The sequence below is a fragment of the Mustela erminea genome, chromosome 3 (assembly GCF_009829155.1).
Source record: "Mustela erminea isolate mMusErm1 chromosome 3, mMusErm1.Pri, whole genome shotgun sequence".
NCBI classification, from domain to species: Eukaryota; Metazoa; Chordata; class Mammalia; order Carnivora; family Mustelidae; genus Mustela; species Mustela erminea.
The window spans coordinates 31,456,768-31,473,644 of NC_045616.1; the positions used below are offsets into that span (position 1 = coordinate 31,456,768).

The following is a 16,877-nucleotide window of genomic DNA, read 5'->3' on the forward strand; positions in this document are numbered from 1 at the left end:
GCTAAAATCAAAAACACAAGAAGCAACAGGTGTTGGCAAGGATGTGGAGGAGGGGGAACACTCTTGCCTTGTTGGTGGGAGTGTAAACTTGTGTAGCCACTGTGGAAAACAATATGAAGTTTCCCCAAAAAGTTAAAAATAGAGCTACCTTACAATCCAGCAATCATACTACTGGGTATTTACCCAATGAATCAAAAAATACTAATTCAGAGGGATATATGCACCCCTGTGTTTATTGCAGCATTACTTACAATAGCCAAACTATGGAATCAGCCCAGGTGTCCAATCAGTAGATGAATGCATAAAGAAGAGGTGGTATATATACATAATGGAATTTTTTTGGGTGGTGGAGCAAAGGAAGAAGGAGAGAGTGAATCTTCAAGGCAGAGAACACCTAACCCAAATGCCAAGAAATGCAGTTGGTTAGTAGGTAGATGATAGAGCACCTACTTTTATAAGTGTCAGGAAAATGCAAATTAAAAGTTACCCTCTCAACTCTTTTTTGTTCAGTCAGATGGGGAAAATTTTGCTCGAGAGAATTTGTTGGCAAAGGTATGGGGAAATGTACTTTCATTGAATAAATTGTAATGGTCTTTTTGGCAGTGCTCGTTGTAGTTTTAAGTATGCGTATCCTTGAAATAGTAATTTTCTTTCCAGATTTTTACCCTAGTTAAATGTGTAAGTACATGAGCACAAACAAATAATTGACTGGACATGGCATTGTTAGTATAGAACGTGTCCCAAGCCAAAGGTCCATCACGGAAGGCATTTTTGTTTATGTATTATCCAATGGATTTTGAAAAGGACACCAATTAAGTTTAACCAAGGTAATTTAGTAGAAGGAAACAAAAATACCTTTGGGATTTGTTAACAAGAACAGTCTTTCAGAGTCCATAGTCTGTCATGGTTCACCTCCCCTTCCAATTTCCCCCAATGGGTGGGAGGTTGGGGTACCAGGTGGTGGGTATTATAGAGGGCACGGATTGCATGGAGCATGGGGTGTGGTGCAAAAATAATGAATACTGTTATGCTGGAAATTAAAAAAAAAATCACAAACATTATATTGTATAAGTAAAATTAAAAAAAAAAAAGAACAGTCTTCTCTCAGTGTGTGCCTTTATCACCTGTCATCCATTTTACAATGCATTTATAGATTTTATTTATTTATTTGACAGACAGAGATCACAAGTAGGCAAAGAGGCAGGCAGAGGGAGAGGGGGAAGCAGGCTCCCCACTGAGCAGAGAGCCCGATGCGGGGCTTGATCCCAGGACCCTGAGATCATGACCTGAGACGAAGGCAGAGGTTTTAACCCACTGAGCCACCTAGGTGCCCCTTTTTACAATGCATTTAATCAAAACATCTCCCTTATGTCACAACTCATTTCCTAAAAGCAGTGCAATACTGAGTACTCTCCAATACAAGTAAACGAGTGATGGTAATTCTCTGGGGAAAACCACAGCTGAAGAAAGCCCTACTTAATTAACGCAGTGTGTGACTTCTTGGGAACTTCTGCTCCCCTGCTGTACCTGCCTGGGTGGGGCAAGAGAAAGGAAAAGTCTGTATCAGTGGGCCTCTGAAATGGATTGTTTTCAAGATTAATATGATATGTGAAGTAGTGTTTGCTGATTAAATGTTTATCTTCAGCTATGTGATAATTGGTAATTAATATATTAGATCTGATATATTAGATCTTAGAAAGCAGGGGAAATGTTTTCTTTACATCTCTGCTTATGTGAAAGAGATAAAATTTCTTCACAAGGGCTTTTCAGAACATTAACTTGGGCAGCTTTAATCTGTGGGTTTATTAGTTGAGGATTGAAAATAAAAGCTTTGGCTATTGTTATTTTAATTCTGTGTATCTTCTGTGTTGTGATAGTAATGCTGTAGGTGAAAATTGCTTTTTCAAGTGAAAGAACTGTGGGATTTTAAGCAACATGAGTGGTTTTTGATGAATTCATTAGTTGCTCTTCATATAAAAGATTATCTTTATTAAGATAAGAATTTTGTCTGAAAGATAATTTACAATCCCCTAAGAAAAGAAGCTTATATTAATTAAAAACCCACTACAATTTAAAAATGATTTTTTCAAAGGAATTTCTTTAATACATTTTACTTACAACCCTGCTTTTCTTTGTAATTGAGGCTAAACTCAAAGAGGGAACCATGGGCTAATAAAATCACTTCCATTGTGGGCGAAGCTAAGAGAAGATGAGAAGCTGTGACTATGTCCCACTGAGAAAGATGAGACACCATGTTAAAAAAATAAAACTGTGAATTATTTTTGCAGAAGTCAACAAAAGGTTCTGTTGTCCTTGACCACGTATTCCGTCACATAAACCTCGTGGAGATAGATTATTTCGGGCTGCGTTACTGTGATAGAAGCCATCAGACAGTGAGTACAATGACTTCGCATTCAATTTTTCTGGTTATAAAATGCACTCTCTCTCTCTGGCCTTTGCTGATGTGGTTTTAAGTAGGTAGTTTCTTTGTAACCGAAAATGACTTTGAAAGCCTCGAACATGTTTTTCCTTGCTAAAATGTTTAGCTTTTTTTTTCCCCTCTTCTGCCAAAGATCTATATAGAGTGGCAGGATTCACAACTTATATGTGTGTACTTCTCTTTGCAGAAGACTTCGCTGGTTTACATTTTTACAGCCGTATCATAGAGAGTACTTTTCAGGTATACTGTTAGGAGAACTAAGTAAGCCAGGTAATGTGTTAGGAGGCGAGTGGCTAGTCTTCTGAAGGGACAGATACAACTTACTGCCTTTTAAGAAAATAAATGGTTAAAGAAAAAATACAGTGTGAAAAGGTGCTTATCTAAGCTTTAGAAGTTGAGAGAGTAATTACAAAAGAAATAAGTAGGAGTTTTCACTCATGAGCTTGATGGAGTAAGTGATAAAGGCAACCAAACTTTTGGTGTCTGGGGTCAGTCTTCATGAAGGTCTAACATCTTCCTAGCTGGTTGATGGGTGGAAAGTTTCTTAGAGAAGAAACTCACTACATTGGTTAGGGTAGATCCTATATGGTTATAAGGTCGAAAAGCTATTTCTTAGGTGGTGAGCAGAGGAAAAAGACTTTGGAGGTTGTTGGGGGATGAAAGGATATTCATTAGTGTCTTTTATTTTAGTCTAAGAAGCTCTTAACCTCAGACACAGTCTTATTGTGCAGAGTGCTTATATGCTTACCTTAAAAGACCCATTTGACTTTTATTTTTCATGTTACTCAACTCCTTTTGGAAGAAAGATTTCCGCTTCTTCCTTCATCAGTTCTCCCAGCCTCCAGTGCATCATCTGGGATCTATTCAGTGAGGCACATGACTGAGTGGGCTTTTTCTGTCCCGGTCACAGGAATGTGCTAGGATGAGAAGAGACAGACAACTGGAATCCTATTGATGGTGATGACTTGTGATTTTTCCTGAGCTAGTTTCATAATCCGTTTTGTTTTACAGGAGGATTTCACAAAGCAGGAATAAAAAATTGGGTGTGTTGGTTAGCTTTCCCTAGAAAGGAGTAGCTTTCTAAAGGCAAACGGTCATTAAGGCACACTTCAAAGAAAGGGAAATGGACATCTTCAGGGGTTCCCTGAATTCTGTCCTGTATGGGCCATAAGTGAATACTGCAGAACTGTAAATCTACATTGAAAGATTAAATTGAAGGCTCTAGAAGCTATCTTGTATTATATTCATATTTTTGAAAGAACATTTTTCTTAGTAGAGAAAATTACTGTTTCCTGGTCTTATCTAGTATGTCAGACTTCGCCTGGAAAGATTGACTGTCTTGCTAAAATTATATAGACCTTATCTCTCTTTCTCTCTCTCTCTCTCTCTCTTTTTTTTTTTGAAATTTTGCAAAGGAAGAAAATATATGAAAAGTCAGACAATCTCAACTGAGCCACCAGGCGCCCTGCCAGAGAATTTCAAACAATGGCCTGTATCATTACAAAAAGAATTAGCAGTTGGTATTGATTCAGAGTTTTCTAGGGCTTATATTAAAACCAGAAAAAAATTTTTTTCTCTTAACCTTATTCTTAAGGGTCTGCATTTGTGGTGTGTTTGCAATGAAGGTTTTGGAAATAACGACATTACATTTAGAAGGAGAAAGCTCTTCAGTCATGTTTTTTTTTTTTGGTACTGTAAGAACACCAGGTGTGTAAATCACATGAAAAAAACATCTTTTTGCTCCCTGAATTTAGTTATTTCTAGTGAATGAAGATAAAATAGAGGTGATTAATAAACATTTCTTAGTCTTTTCATGCTCAAGTGTATGGTCTGATTGTCTTACATGTATTTTTAATTGTAGGAAACTATAAGGAGGTTATGAAAATTTGTTCCTTCTTTAGATAATTGTTTCATCAAAGTACACTAGAGGGCTGATAGTGTATCTAGGTAGAAAATGTGATTCCATTACTGATTTGCTTCTCTTGGGTATTGAGGCAGAACAAAGGATTTCTCTTGGGGCAGTAGCTCTGGCAGGTTCTTCATTCCAGGCACCCACCCAAGGCTCAACTTTATTTCTAGGGAAATTGTTGATGAACCCAAATTCCTATTTCTTTGTCTTCTATCTGTGTAAGTAGGAGCAGAGCTACATAGGCCTTACTTATTTAAGGCAAACATTTAAAGAATAACTTTATGTTAGAATGGCACAGGACACAAAAAATGGAAAAAATTTTGTCTTTAATGATTTCTAGGAATTTACCTGAATTACAGTCCATTAGATTGGATTTTGTGTATTGCTTTGCTTTTTCTCCATCAAAATATTTACTTTTATTTCCCCAAATTATCTTTTTCTTTTAAGAGGGAATGCTTTGTAACAATCTTTAAAATAAGTAAGATCCACATGGAAAAGACTTTGAGGCCCTAAGAGGGACCTCTTAGGTCAACTCTTGAGGCAAATAAAGAAAGAAAGTGGGAGAAGGAGCTGGGGATAAAAGGGAAAAAAGATGAAGATTAAGAAGAGGTGACTCACATACCACAGTGAGGAGCCCTAGACTCCCTCCTTCCCTTCCCTTGACAGATGATCATGCCTTGGGGCCATGCCTAAGCTGGGTGGGGTGGACTGGGAGAGCATGTCCCTTGGGACGCATGGACCTCACATAGCAGGGAACTTGTCTGTCCTGGAGGAGCAGGGTAACCCAGAGGCTGGATCTAGACATGTCATCATCACCACCATCCCTCACCATCCTCGTCATTAGTGCCCCGCAAACTGCGGAACATTTTCCATGTGTTGTCATTACATGTTCAAAACGGCTGTGCAAGCTCAATATTATTATCCTACCATCAGAGATGAAGAAACAACACTGAAAAGGTTAAGCCACTTCCCAAGCTCCTGTAGCCATCAAGTATTAGATCAGAATTCAAACCCAAGTCTTCACATCTCCAAGGCTGTCAACTACTATAATATCCTGACTTGAATGCATGTAAGATGGAACGGTTGTGCAGACTGAGGATACTGAGGAATTCTCTTTCTGTGCAGTTTACATACTTAAGGTTTGTTGAGAGGAGTTAAATAGTATTTTCCAACAAACAGACTTCTCAGATTGACCTGGGGCAAGAGAGTTTATTTAGGCCTCTGTGTATGTATGCCTTCATGTGGTCTTTCAGTAGCAACACAAAGAAGGCCTAATATGGGCAGGCCCTGTGCTAGAGCTTTCTCTGTTTTTCACATAGTCTCAGGAATTCTGGGGAAAGGGAATTTGCTGCCTGGAATATTAAACATAGACGTTCTATCAAACTATATTTCATAAAACCAAGCCCTGGGAAATTCATGCAACAAATTCATTGATTTAGGTGTTACCTATGTGTACAGAGTAACAGCTAGGCAGAACTAAACCTTGGTAAAGCAAACCGCTCTCCAAAGAGTGCAGCTGATTGGATTTGGAACGCTCTGGGCACCTTAATTGCTTCACTTTTCAGGTAAGGTTTGTAAAAGGACCTCTAGGAAGTAAAAACATTCCTTCCTGAAGACATGCTTAATGAGACTGAATTAACCCAATGCTGCCTGTGTTAATTTAGGCTTACTTGTAGAAAACAGTCCCTTAAAGATGCACAGTGGGATTCACATACTTGGGGTTCCTTTTCCTAAAGACATAGGGAAGAGCACTTAGCCTGGGCATACAACCTACTTTCTGCTCTGCTTTGGCCTGTATCATCCAGCTTCTTTCTTGATCCAGGCTGGTCTGTGCAGGGGATGTAGCTCTTCCCTCCCCCTGCCCAGGGCCTTGGTTCAATTGAACAGAAAATTTCCAGCCTCGGTTTAAGGTAGTTGAGAGGGATTACAAGAACACACATGAGAGTCAGAAAAATCCAGATTTATTGAAGGACCCTACCACTTCCTAGTTATAAATATTTAAAATTCTCTTAAGTACTCACCATTGATCTAGAACAGCAGAACTTCCAAAGAAGTTAGCTCTCTCTAGTATTTTCTAGGAGTGCCTGTCATCAATTTCATGGCTAGCTCGCCTTCTCATTCTCTGCATGTGGTGTCTGGCTCATCAGCTCACTTTGGTGTGTCTTTGCCTTGAATGGGTTCCCAGCCTTCTCTTGGCTTAGCATCCTAATCCCCAGGACCTGTGAACATCACCTTACATGGCAGAAGGGACTTGGCAGGAGTGATTAAGTTAAGGATCTTGTATAGAGGGATCATCCTAAATTATTGAAGCAGAGTCAATGTAATTAGAAGTCTCCTTATACATGACAGAGGAAGGCAGGAGAATCAGAGAGAAGGAAATCTAACAGTGGAGGCAGAGGTCAAAATCATGTGATTTCTGGAAGGGGGCCTTGATCTAGAGGATGAAGGCAGCCTCTAGAAGCCAGAAGAGGAAAGGAAGTAGATTCTGCCCTGGAGCTTCTAGAAGAAATACAGCTCAGTGTCTTAGTTTGGGCTCCTCTAACAAATCACCATAGACTGGGTGACATGAACAAGAAAGATTGATTTATCATACCTCGGAGGCTGGAGACCTGAGATTAGAGTGCCTGCATGACTGGGTGAGAGCCCTTTTCCAGGCTGTGGACAATCCAATTCTCCTTGTAATGTCACATGGCAGAAAGGGAGGGAGTTAGCTCTATGATCTCTTCTTGTAAGGGCATTAATCCCATTCACGAAGACTCTACCCTTGTGATGTAATTACCACTCAAAGGCCACACCTTCAAATTCCAATGTACTAGGTATTTGGATTAGGATTAGGGTTTCAACATACAAATTTGGTGGGGAAGAGCACAAACATTCAGTTTGTTGTACCCCGTGAGACCATCTTGGACTTCTGACCTTCAGAATTGTAAAATGATAAATTTCTGTTGTTTTAGGCCCAGATTATGGTAATTTGTTACAGCTGCAAAAAGAAACTAATACACATGGTTACAGTGGGAAGCATTTTATATTTGCTTGCTTAGTGGAAATATAAGGGTTTTCTTGTTTCGATTTACCAATTAGGCAGAAACCTGAAAGAGGGTTATTTCCCCTGGGTAATAATAATATACATTTTCCTGTAGATAATCAGGATTTTTCCATGATTAGGGCTGCATGTGCGTCCCCAGATGTCAGCGAGCAATATTAGTTGCTTTTTTTAAAAGGATGAGTTAGGTTCCTTATTACGAGAGAGGGATGATGAGATCTGTTCATGATAGGCAGGTGAATTGAAATTACAGTTTAGACTTCTTTAAGTAATTGGATGAATGTGAAATTACTCTGAGGTTGGCAGAAACTTGAGCCACCTTTTGGGTGTTCTGAAGTTGCTGTCACTGGAATATACTGCAGTGGAGCCAGAGAAGTGCCTTTGGAGTCACAAGACGAGTCTGAGGCTGAATATTCAAGTTACTTAATTTTTCTGAATGTTGAGAAGAATAATGCTCCTGTCCTGCCACTTCTCAAGATTGTTTCAGGACCGAATTAGGGAAAATGGGAACGCTCTTTGTAGATTATAAGGTGTGAGATCTATAGAAAGCCTTTCACGTTGAAGCTAGGAGGGAGGAAAATACTGCTGGTGATACTTTTTTAAAGGTGGAGAAGGGAAAGGAGGAAACAGTCTGGAGGGTAGAAGAGACAAAATCAAATAAGTTTCAGACTCTTTAAGACCTCTGGAAAATTTTGAAGATGAGTCTAATTGATATTGAAAGCAGTAATGAGGAGAAATGGGATATCCTAATATTCTCATTTTAAAATGAACAGTTATCATGTCTTACTTTAATGGGAGAACTTGGGGCTCCTTTACAAATTACTCTTTCGAAGGCAGAAGTTCAGTATATAGAGCTTTTCTCAGACTATGGAATTCAACCTGGCTTTGAGAAGAAGATGTTGAATCTTTTGCCCTAGGACTTAAAAGATCAAAGAAGGAGATGTGTAGCACAGAGATAGAGCCAGCTTGTGAATATCCTCTTGCCCCATCCCCAGGGAACTCTTCTTTTGCTTCACTGAGACAACACAAATGATCAGATGGTCGCTTCCCACCTTCTTGATCCTCCAGACACACCCTTGGTCACTGCTTTCCCATCCTTCCTTCGTGTACAATGGAATAGCCCCAGGGTCTCAGACCTGGATCTTACCACCTTTTTTTTTTTTTTTTTTTTTTTTGTATCTCTAGACCTCTCCTTTTTCCCCCTCCTTTCCTACAGGGTTTGGGCAGGCTCACATCTCTACTATTTAAAACCACCCTTCCCCCACTCCCAGGCACTCATCTGTCTATGGCCGTATTGACTCTGTCACACCTAACCTTCCAGAAGCACGTTTAAGTTCATTGTCTCTACTTCTCAAAACTCCTGTTCATTCCTAAACTTCTCACAGTTCAGCCCTGATACTTACCAAGGCACTGAAACTATCCTCTGGGTCTCTAATTGTTAAATACAAGTGATGGTTGAGCCCTTATCTTTCTTGACCTTAGGGTTGAATTGACCCTTAATGACTCACTCTTTGAAATCTCATTTTGCTAAAAAAACAAAAAACAAAAAACAAACAAACAAAAAACCCTCATTTTGCTCTTAAGACACCACATTCTCCTGTTTTCCACTTTTCAAGTTTTCTTCTCATTATTCCTGTTCAGTCTTGATCTTTTCCTTTGCCTCTTCCTAAAAATGGTGGTGATAGGATTTTGTCAATGATTTTCTAATGCTCTAACTGGTTACTGGCTCACCTGTTTATTTATATGACTAATTCTGGCACTATTTGTCTCTGAAATAATTTCACTAAGAATATAAAATAAACTGTGTATATATTTGTATCCTTCTCTCTGTCCCCAGATACTCAGAGTATTACTGAGCAAAAATGATCCCCATTCACTGAGCGCCAGCAGGCAGGCTCTGCGTATAAATGGTGTTCTTTGCATCTTGATTTACTGTATTTTGCAGTGTGAAGTTTACCTTCTGTAACTTTATGTTCTGACAAATACCATAATGACTGATAAGATGTGATTGTTTGTTGCCAAGAAAGACAGGAAGTTGGTCATGCTGGACTATTATAGATTAAAATTTTTATAGTCAAGACATAGAAACAATTAAAGTGTCTATCAATGGATGAATGGTTAAAATGTGAGTGCATATATTTATATGTATCTATGTATAGATGTATAGTATATATTGATTACATATATAATATGTATATAAAATTGAATATTATATAGCTGTAAAAATAAGGAATTACTGTTTGTGACAACATGGATGGCCCTTGAGTACATTATGCCAAGTGAAATAAGGTAGAAGAAGGCAAACACTGTATGATCTTCCTTACATGTGGAATCTCAAACACAGAGGGGCTCATTCAGTTAAGCCTGATACTTGATTTTCGCTCAGGTCATGATCTCAGAGTGCTACTCACATCAGGCTCCATACTCAGCAGGGAGTCTGCTTGATGATTTTCTCTTTTCTTCTCTCCTCCCTTGACCTCTCTCTTTCTCTCAAACAAACAAACAAACAAACAAATAAATAAATAAAATCTTTTTAAAAATAACATAAAAATAGAAAACAGAAGCTCATAGATACAGAGAACAGACTAGTGGGTTCCAGGGGTGTGGGGGAATGGAATGGGTTAAGGTGGTCAAAAGGTGAAAACTTAAGTTATGAGTTTATGAGTTCTGGGGATTAATGTACAGCATGGTGACTATATTTAATAATATTGTATATTTGAAAGTTGCTAGGACAGTGGCTCTTAAAAGTTCTTATCATAAGAAAGATAGGGTGATGGTTGTTGACTCACTGTGATCATTTCACAATACGTGTATCAAATCATTATATTGAATACCTTAGACTAATATAATGTTATATGCCAATTATGTCAGTAACATTGTGGGAAAAAAACCTTGTACTATCTGAAATGTCTTCAAGCATCTGGTAGGGAAATAGAGGGCAAAGATCAGGAAACAGAAAGATTTTCTTCAGTAGACATCTTTTAGAAAGAGTATCATAAACAGTACAGCAGTCTGCGAGGGCTGACAACTCATCAGTGGTACCTGGGAAACAAACAAACAAACCTTGAGAAACTATGGCTAGAGGCTTTTCAGGAGTCTAGGGGCCTGGCATGGAATGCCAGAAGCATCTTCATAGAGACCCCTAGCCCAGAGGCTCTCGTTTTCCTGCTGTTAAATATAAGTCACTCTTTATACTTAATCTCATCTGCTCCGTGGTTTAAATTTCTAAGGCCCAAATGATCCTCAAATGGGTATTTCCAACCCAGACATCTCAAGAGGCATTGTATTGTGTAAAGAATACAGGCTTTTCATCCAGCCTGACTGGATTCATACATACTCCTTGGGAGAGCTGTGTGGCATGGGGTGAGTCTCCTAACTTCTCTGTGCCTCAGTATCCCCATTTATAAAGTGGTGACATTAATAGTACCAAGTTCGAAGGGTGGTAGTAAGGATTAAAGGAGTCTATAGAAAACACGTGAAACTGTGCTGCAAACTGGTGGTAAGTGTAATAGTAATGTCAGCTCTTACTCAGTACTTGGATGTCTCTCAGGTGGTACCCAGAAATGCAACACATTCAAACCTGAAGTTACCATCTCACCCTGCAGACCTGTTCTTATTGAAAGAATTGTCTTGAAAGTAGTGATTTTTCCAGAGGTTTTTTTTTTTTTTTTTTTAAACTATGTGCTTGTGTTGAGAATTTTAGGTCAAGAATAAAAATTGGATTGTAAGTTTAAATAGATGCAAATTTGGGGTTTATAAATACTGACATTGTAAAAATCCATTACATTACTTTTTTAATTTTTTTGGTTTAACCCATCAAGTCCATCACAGGATTGTGGGACTCTCCACAGAACATCTGCTCTCCATGTAGGGCACTCAGCATTCTATAGCACTTTCAGTTTCTGACCCCTTTTTCTGTATGGTCTTTTATGACTGAGGCAGGAAGAGCACTCGAGTCTTGTACCAACAAATAAAGGCTTCAGCCCAGATGTCACATTACTCTTAAGTGTATCCAGTGAATCTATACAGCATAGCAATTTTGTACTCACCAACCTTTAAAAAAATAGATGTGAACAAGCTCTTCATCAAAGTCAGAAATTTTTCTTTATTCCTTTTATCTCCTTAAACTGGAATTCTTTTTCACTTTCTCCCTAGAATTTTCTTCCTATATTTCTATTAATAAAATATATTTATCCATAACAGTATCTTATATACACATTGAAATTTTAAAAGTGTACTTCATGAGACCTTCAGACTATAATTGTTACTGAGCCATAATAGTAGTTTTTATTACCATGGTTATCATTATATAATTAAAAGCAAAATATGCATTCTAATAATGACTAAAAATAAAAAGTGAACATTTATTGGAGATGCTTCTCTTAATGAAATGGATGGAGTTTTTTCTTCTTGATTAGTCCATGTACCCCTGGTTGATTATAATATATTCCTGGAGTGAGCTGGGACTCAACAATTTTATTTTATTTTTATTTTTGTTTTTTGAAAAATATGCACTCTTGAACAATCTTGTCTGCTACAAAAGGAAGATAGAAAAGAAAGAGTTTTTATTCAATTTCTTTATTTCCTTGAACTCCTGACTTACATGCCAAAAATCTCATGATGTTCCTGTGAGCTGTGATTTCTCAGACCACTCTTTGGGTTATCTTTCAGTTTAGTTGAAGGCAACGAATTCACTTGACTTACAATTTGTTGATCGTTATAGTAATTCAATTTTATAATTTCTGGGAAGTGTATTAAAAAAATGCCTTACCATGATTTGTCAAAAGAGTGTTAGCTATGTTTTTATTTTTTCTCTTTTACTTGGAGGTGCCAGATTTCATCCAATTTAGTTGGAAAGGATTAGGAAAATTAAAAATTGCTGATTTTAATGCACATTTGCCAATGCAAGATTTTTGATAAAATGCCTTTATCTAATTATGTACTTTATATTTTCATCAGAGTCTTGGAGCTGCAGATTTAGTTCATTCAGTTTATGGAAAACATCCAACATAGAATTCTTTGGTAAAGCTAGTCATTGCCAAACCACCCAGCCAAACCAGTTGCCTTCTGTCTTTTGTCAATTTAAATAAAAATGTTAACGTGTTCTAGAAAAGTGTTTTGCTCTTGAATTTTATTTGAGATGGGTAGTCAGATGAGAGACAGTGTTTTGTCACTTAGATGAGGCAGGCTTTCCAAGTCTTTGTTTTATTCTTATGGGGATCTTCATGAGTCCTGTATAATAGTTGCAAGGTGGAAATTGCTAGATAATTAAACAAAAATCATCATTTTCTCTGCTGCTCCTACTCCATATCTGATAATCAGGCAACTCAACCAAAATACCAATGATTCTGTCACTTCGCTTAGTCCTTACAAGAAATACATATAGTGTAGGAAAACACATAATTTATAGTATCTTTATTAAAGTCAGCTTTGCTAATGCTGGTATTTAAAAATGTTGCCATGTTTCTTCTGGGATTTTTCATGCCCTGAGGCAATGCACCATGGAGAGATTGAATAGGTGAGAGCTGGGTGTGTTTCTGCATTAAATTGGGAAGGGGTGACTGTGCAAAGGGAATGCAGTGGAAGGGAGAACTAGAATGGCAGCTCAGTCTTAGGCCTGTTCTTAGGTAGATCAGTCCCAGGAAGGAGTGTATATGGAAGCTGAGGATCTGGGAATTCAGCGCCTTATAACTACCTGTTACCTGTGTCCCTTTGGGAAATCCTCATATGTGATTCTCTGAGGTGCCTGGATCCACACCTTGTCATCGCTGCCTCCCCTCATGACTAACCAGTCCCCAGGCCCTTTCCATTCTGCTGCTTAACCGCGTGACTGTGTAGCTGACCACCCAAGCCAGGATGCTTGGGAGAGTGGAAAGGGCCACAGTGACACCTATGCCAGGACGACAGTAGTCAACAGGATTTATGGTCACCTCTCGACCTCTCCAGAATCCACCTGCATCTCTGAATTCTAGTTCTAGAATCTCTAGAATTCAGCACATGAGCTTGCATTTCTGTAAAAGCTTTCCAACCTGTCTTCCTGTCTTGGCTCACGCTGCCTGCAGTGTTTGCCCCACTGTAGATGCAGTCTTCTTTCAGAACATCAATTTTAATGATGTCTCTCCTCTGTGGCTTGCAATTTTCTAATGGATTCCTGAGGGAAAATTCTGGAATTTCTTTTCTATTCTTTTTTTTTTTAAAGACTTATTTACTTATTTAATTATTTTTATTAACATATAATGTTTTATTTACCCCAGAGGTACAGGTCTGTGAATTATCAGGCTTACACATTTCATAGCACTCACCATAGCATGTTTATTTTAGAGAGAGAGCACGAGTGAGCACAGGCTGAGCGGGGAGGGACAGAGGGAGAGGGACTGGTCTCAGAGTTTATCTCCCAGCCCTCAAATCACCACCTGAGTCAAAACCAAGAGTCAGCCGCTTAACCAACTGCTCCCTCCAGGTGCCCTGAAAATTCTGGTATTTCTTAAAATGGGTTACAAGGTATGTGGCCCTTGGTTGCTTTTGAGCTTCTTCTTCTATAGTGTGGCTCTTCTCTCTAACCCCCACCCCAATCCTGCCCCAAACCACAGCCCCAGTATCTGTACAACTGCAAGAGAACTACCAACCACTCCCTCCCCACACACATTCGCCAGAGAGCGGAGTGAGCTCCTTGCCCTGTCTGAACACTCTGCTTATGCTCTTCCCCTTTTTGTTTTATTTGGCAAAATCCTGCTCTTCCTTACCATCTCAGTGGACTTGTCTCTGATGTCCCTTCCTTCCCAAAGCTTTCCCCTTACTTTGCAGAAACTACCTAGTCTTATTCCTGTCTCACATTACAAATATCGCATTATATATGCCGCTTCAGTAATATCCCCCACATGGGGCACCTGGGGGGCTCAGTCTGTTAAGCATCGGACTCTTGATTTTTGTTCAGGTCATGATCTCAGGGTACTGGGATCAAGCCCCTAGTTGGGCTCCACACTCAGTGAGGAGTCTGTTGAGGATTCCGTCCTTCCTATTTCTCTCAAATGAATACATCTTTTGACAAAGCAAATCCCACTTGATGGGATTCTACTTGAGAGAGGTGATGTCCTATGCCTCATTCTGTTATCACCTTCTGCTGCTGGCAGCTGAGTGATCTGTGATATTAGTGAACAAAATAGCTCTCACCTAGACTGTGGCCCAGGCACATGGAGGTGAGGCCATGACAGTACCTCCCCATCTTGCCTTTCTGTGTCTGTCTCCTATCTCCTTGGTCTGCTGTTCTTTGAATTTATTGCCTTGCTGCTTTTGTGAAAGACTTTTGTTGTTCATTTTATCCAGATTTCATCCATATTAAAAAAATAAAAGCTTAACTGAGATGAAAGTTAGGTGGGACATGCGTGGGATCGTAAAGACCCACGAATAGCTGATACGAGCATGCTGGCAGCTGCCGGGTGCTGTTCAGAATATTCTGTAGTAATAGGTCGTGTGGTCGGGGGAGAATCTGAGTTCAGGTCATGTCACTGGGAGCTGTATGGTTGTGGACCCTACAGTTTTAAAAACTCTGCCCCTAATAAACAATATTTCTAACAAAACAGTAGCTTTTTCTATTTTTTTTCAGTCGATGAACAGTTTTTATTTAGAAAGGAAAAGATGTTTCTCTGGGGTTATTTTCTGTTGAGAGTGGATCTGATCTCTTCTGAGTACAGTCATGTGACGCATCCTGAGAATTCAGGAGCCGACATGCTTGAAAGAACCCCAGGAATTGGGGAGAGTGAGGCTGCTGACCCGCCAGCTGCTTGGTATAGGCCTGCTTTCCTCAGTGTGTAGCACCTGGGGAGAAGCAGAACATGCTTCCATTGTTCTTCAGTTTCTTTGTTGCCTGTGTTGATGTTGACATGGATTCAGAAATGCTTTTGAAGGACCTAGCTTTGTCTAGAGTTAGCTTCCCTGTGCATCCTGAACTTAATTCTCTTCCTTTTTTTTTTTTTTTGTTTTTTTCTCCCTTAAATGGTTGATTACAGTAGACACAAATGTGTCTTCCATGGGTCACATATACTAAACTATTTCATCCCATAGCTTTCATAAATTTGTTGTTTACCAGGTTTAGGGATGTGAAAAATTGAATTCTGTCTTGTATAGAAAATTCTTTCTTCGTTAATGGCACCTAGTAATCCCCCCCCCTTTTTTTTTTTGACACACACATATGTATATGTACATATATATGCTTGTATGCAAAATAAAGTATGTGGCTATGTGAATATACTAAGTAGTTTCATCAATGAAACAGGCTTCCTGTGGCCCACATCTTCTTAGTTGTGCAAGTGTGTGATGGGAATATTGCTGATTTCTTTACTAAAATCTTTTATTAAGTTAGACTGTTCTTCTCCCTGGTTAAATCAAAATAAACTATGCAGGATGGAATTTCAGACAGTTGATTGATTGGCTAATGAGAAAGCAGTGGTTTTAGAATTAATGATTCTAGACATTTTCTTGATTATCATTGGAAGCTAGTTTTTTTTTTAATTTAGAGTTGTGATATAAACCTGTGATAAGCTGACCTTGACTTGACTTTATTCTGAATCTTAAGAGGATTTTCTCCATGAATATAAAAAAATTTGATTAGTATGTTAGCCTACTTGATAAAATGTATTTTGTGTATTATTCTTCCATTATTTTGCCTTAAATTTGATGAAGTTTCAAATCTATTGCATGCTTTCAAAGCTAAAGTAACTAGGTTGTTTGTCTTTTGTGTGACTGAGTCCAGTGAAAGATGTGTCCTTTACTTGTGCAAAGTCAGGCAGGTGATTTTGGGACAGGCAGAAGGCTAGACATACCCACTTTTCCTCTTACACTGTGGATTTTGCTGTGCAAGTTGCTTTTTTTTTGAGTTAATAAAAATAGGCCCTTTAAAAGCTAATGATACATAGAAGCTTAATGTTTTTTTCTTATAAGATACATATCAGGGGGCGCCTGGGTGGCTCAGTTGGTTAAGCATCTGACTCTTGATTTTGGCTCAGCTCATGATCTCATGGTCATGAGATCGAGCCCTGTGTTGGGCTTCGCTCTGGGTATGGAGCCTGCTTCAAAGATTCTTTCTCTCCATCTCCCTTTGCCACTCTCCCTTCTCACATGCACGCTCTCTCTCCAAAACAAATAAACAAAAAGACATGCATCCATTTGGGGGTTTATAGGGTATTTTATAGAGGATTTGTATTGAGGGAATTTCTTGTTTAAAATTCTTTAATGTTATATCCTTATTCTCATCAGCATCCCTGACTTAGGACTGTGAAGAAGGAAGAATATTTTCTGTTTCTCATCTCCATTTCAGTCATGCAGCAAATATTTACAGGGTGACCACTGTGTCTGAGGAACTAGAGTACAGTGATCAGCAAGAGACAAAGTCTCTGTCTCAGGGAGCTGATATTCCAGACCCTACATATATGTTCAAATATCAGGTAGGGGGGCACCTGGGTGGAGGTTAAGCATGTGCCCTGGCACTC

The 16,877-nt window shown here is 38.9% G+C and overlaps 1 protein-coding gene across 1 annotated transcript in view; it reads left to right on the plus strand.

Annotated features, from left to right (window-relative positions):
* EPB41L4A (erythrocyte membrane protein band 4.1 like 4A) overlaps positions 1–16,877 on the plus strand; it is a 255,162-nt gene that overhangs the window by 103,713 nt on the left and 134,572 nt on the right. The window contains exon 2 of the mRNA XM_032335554.1: positions 2,289–2,393. Coding sequence (XP_032191445.1) covers positions 2,289–2,393 — 105 coding nt within the window. The remainder of the gene's footprint in view (positions 1–2,288; positions 2,394–16,877) is intronic.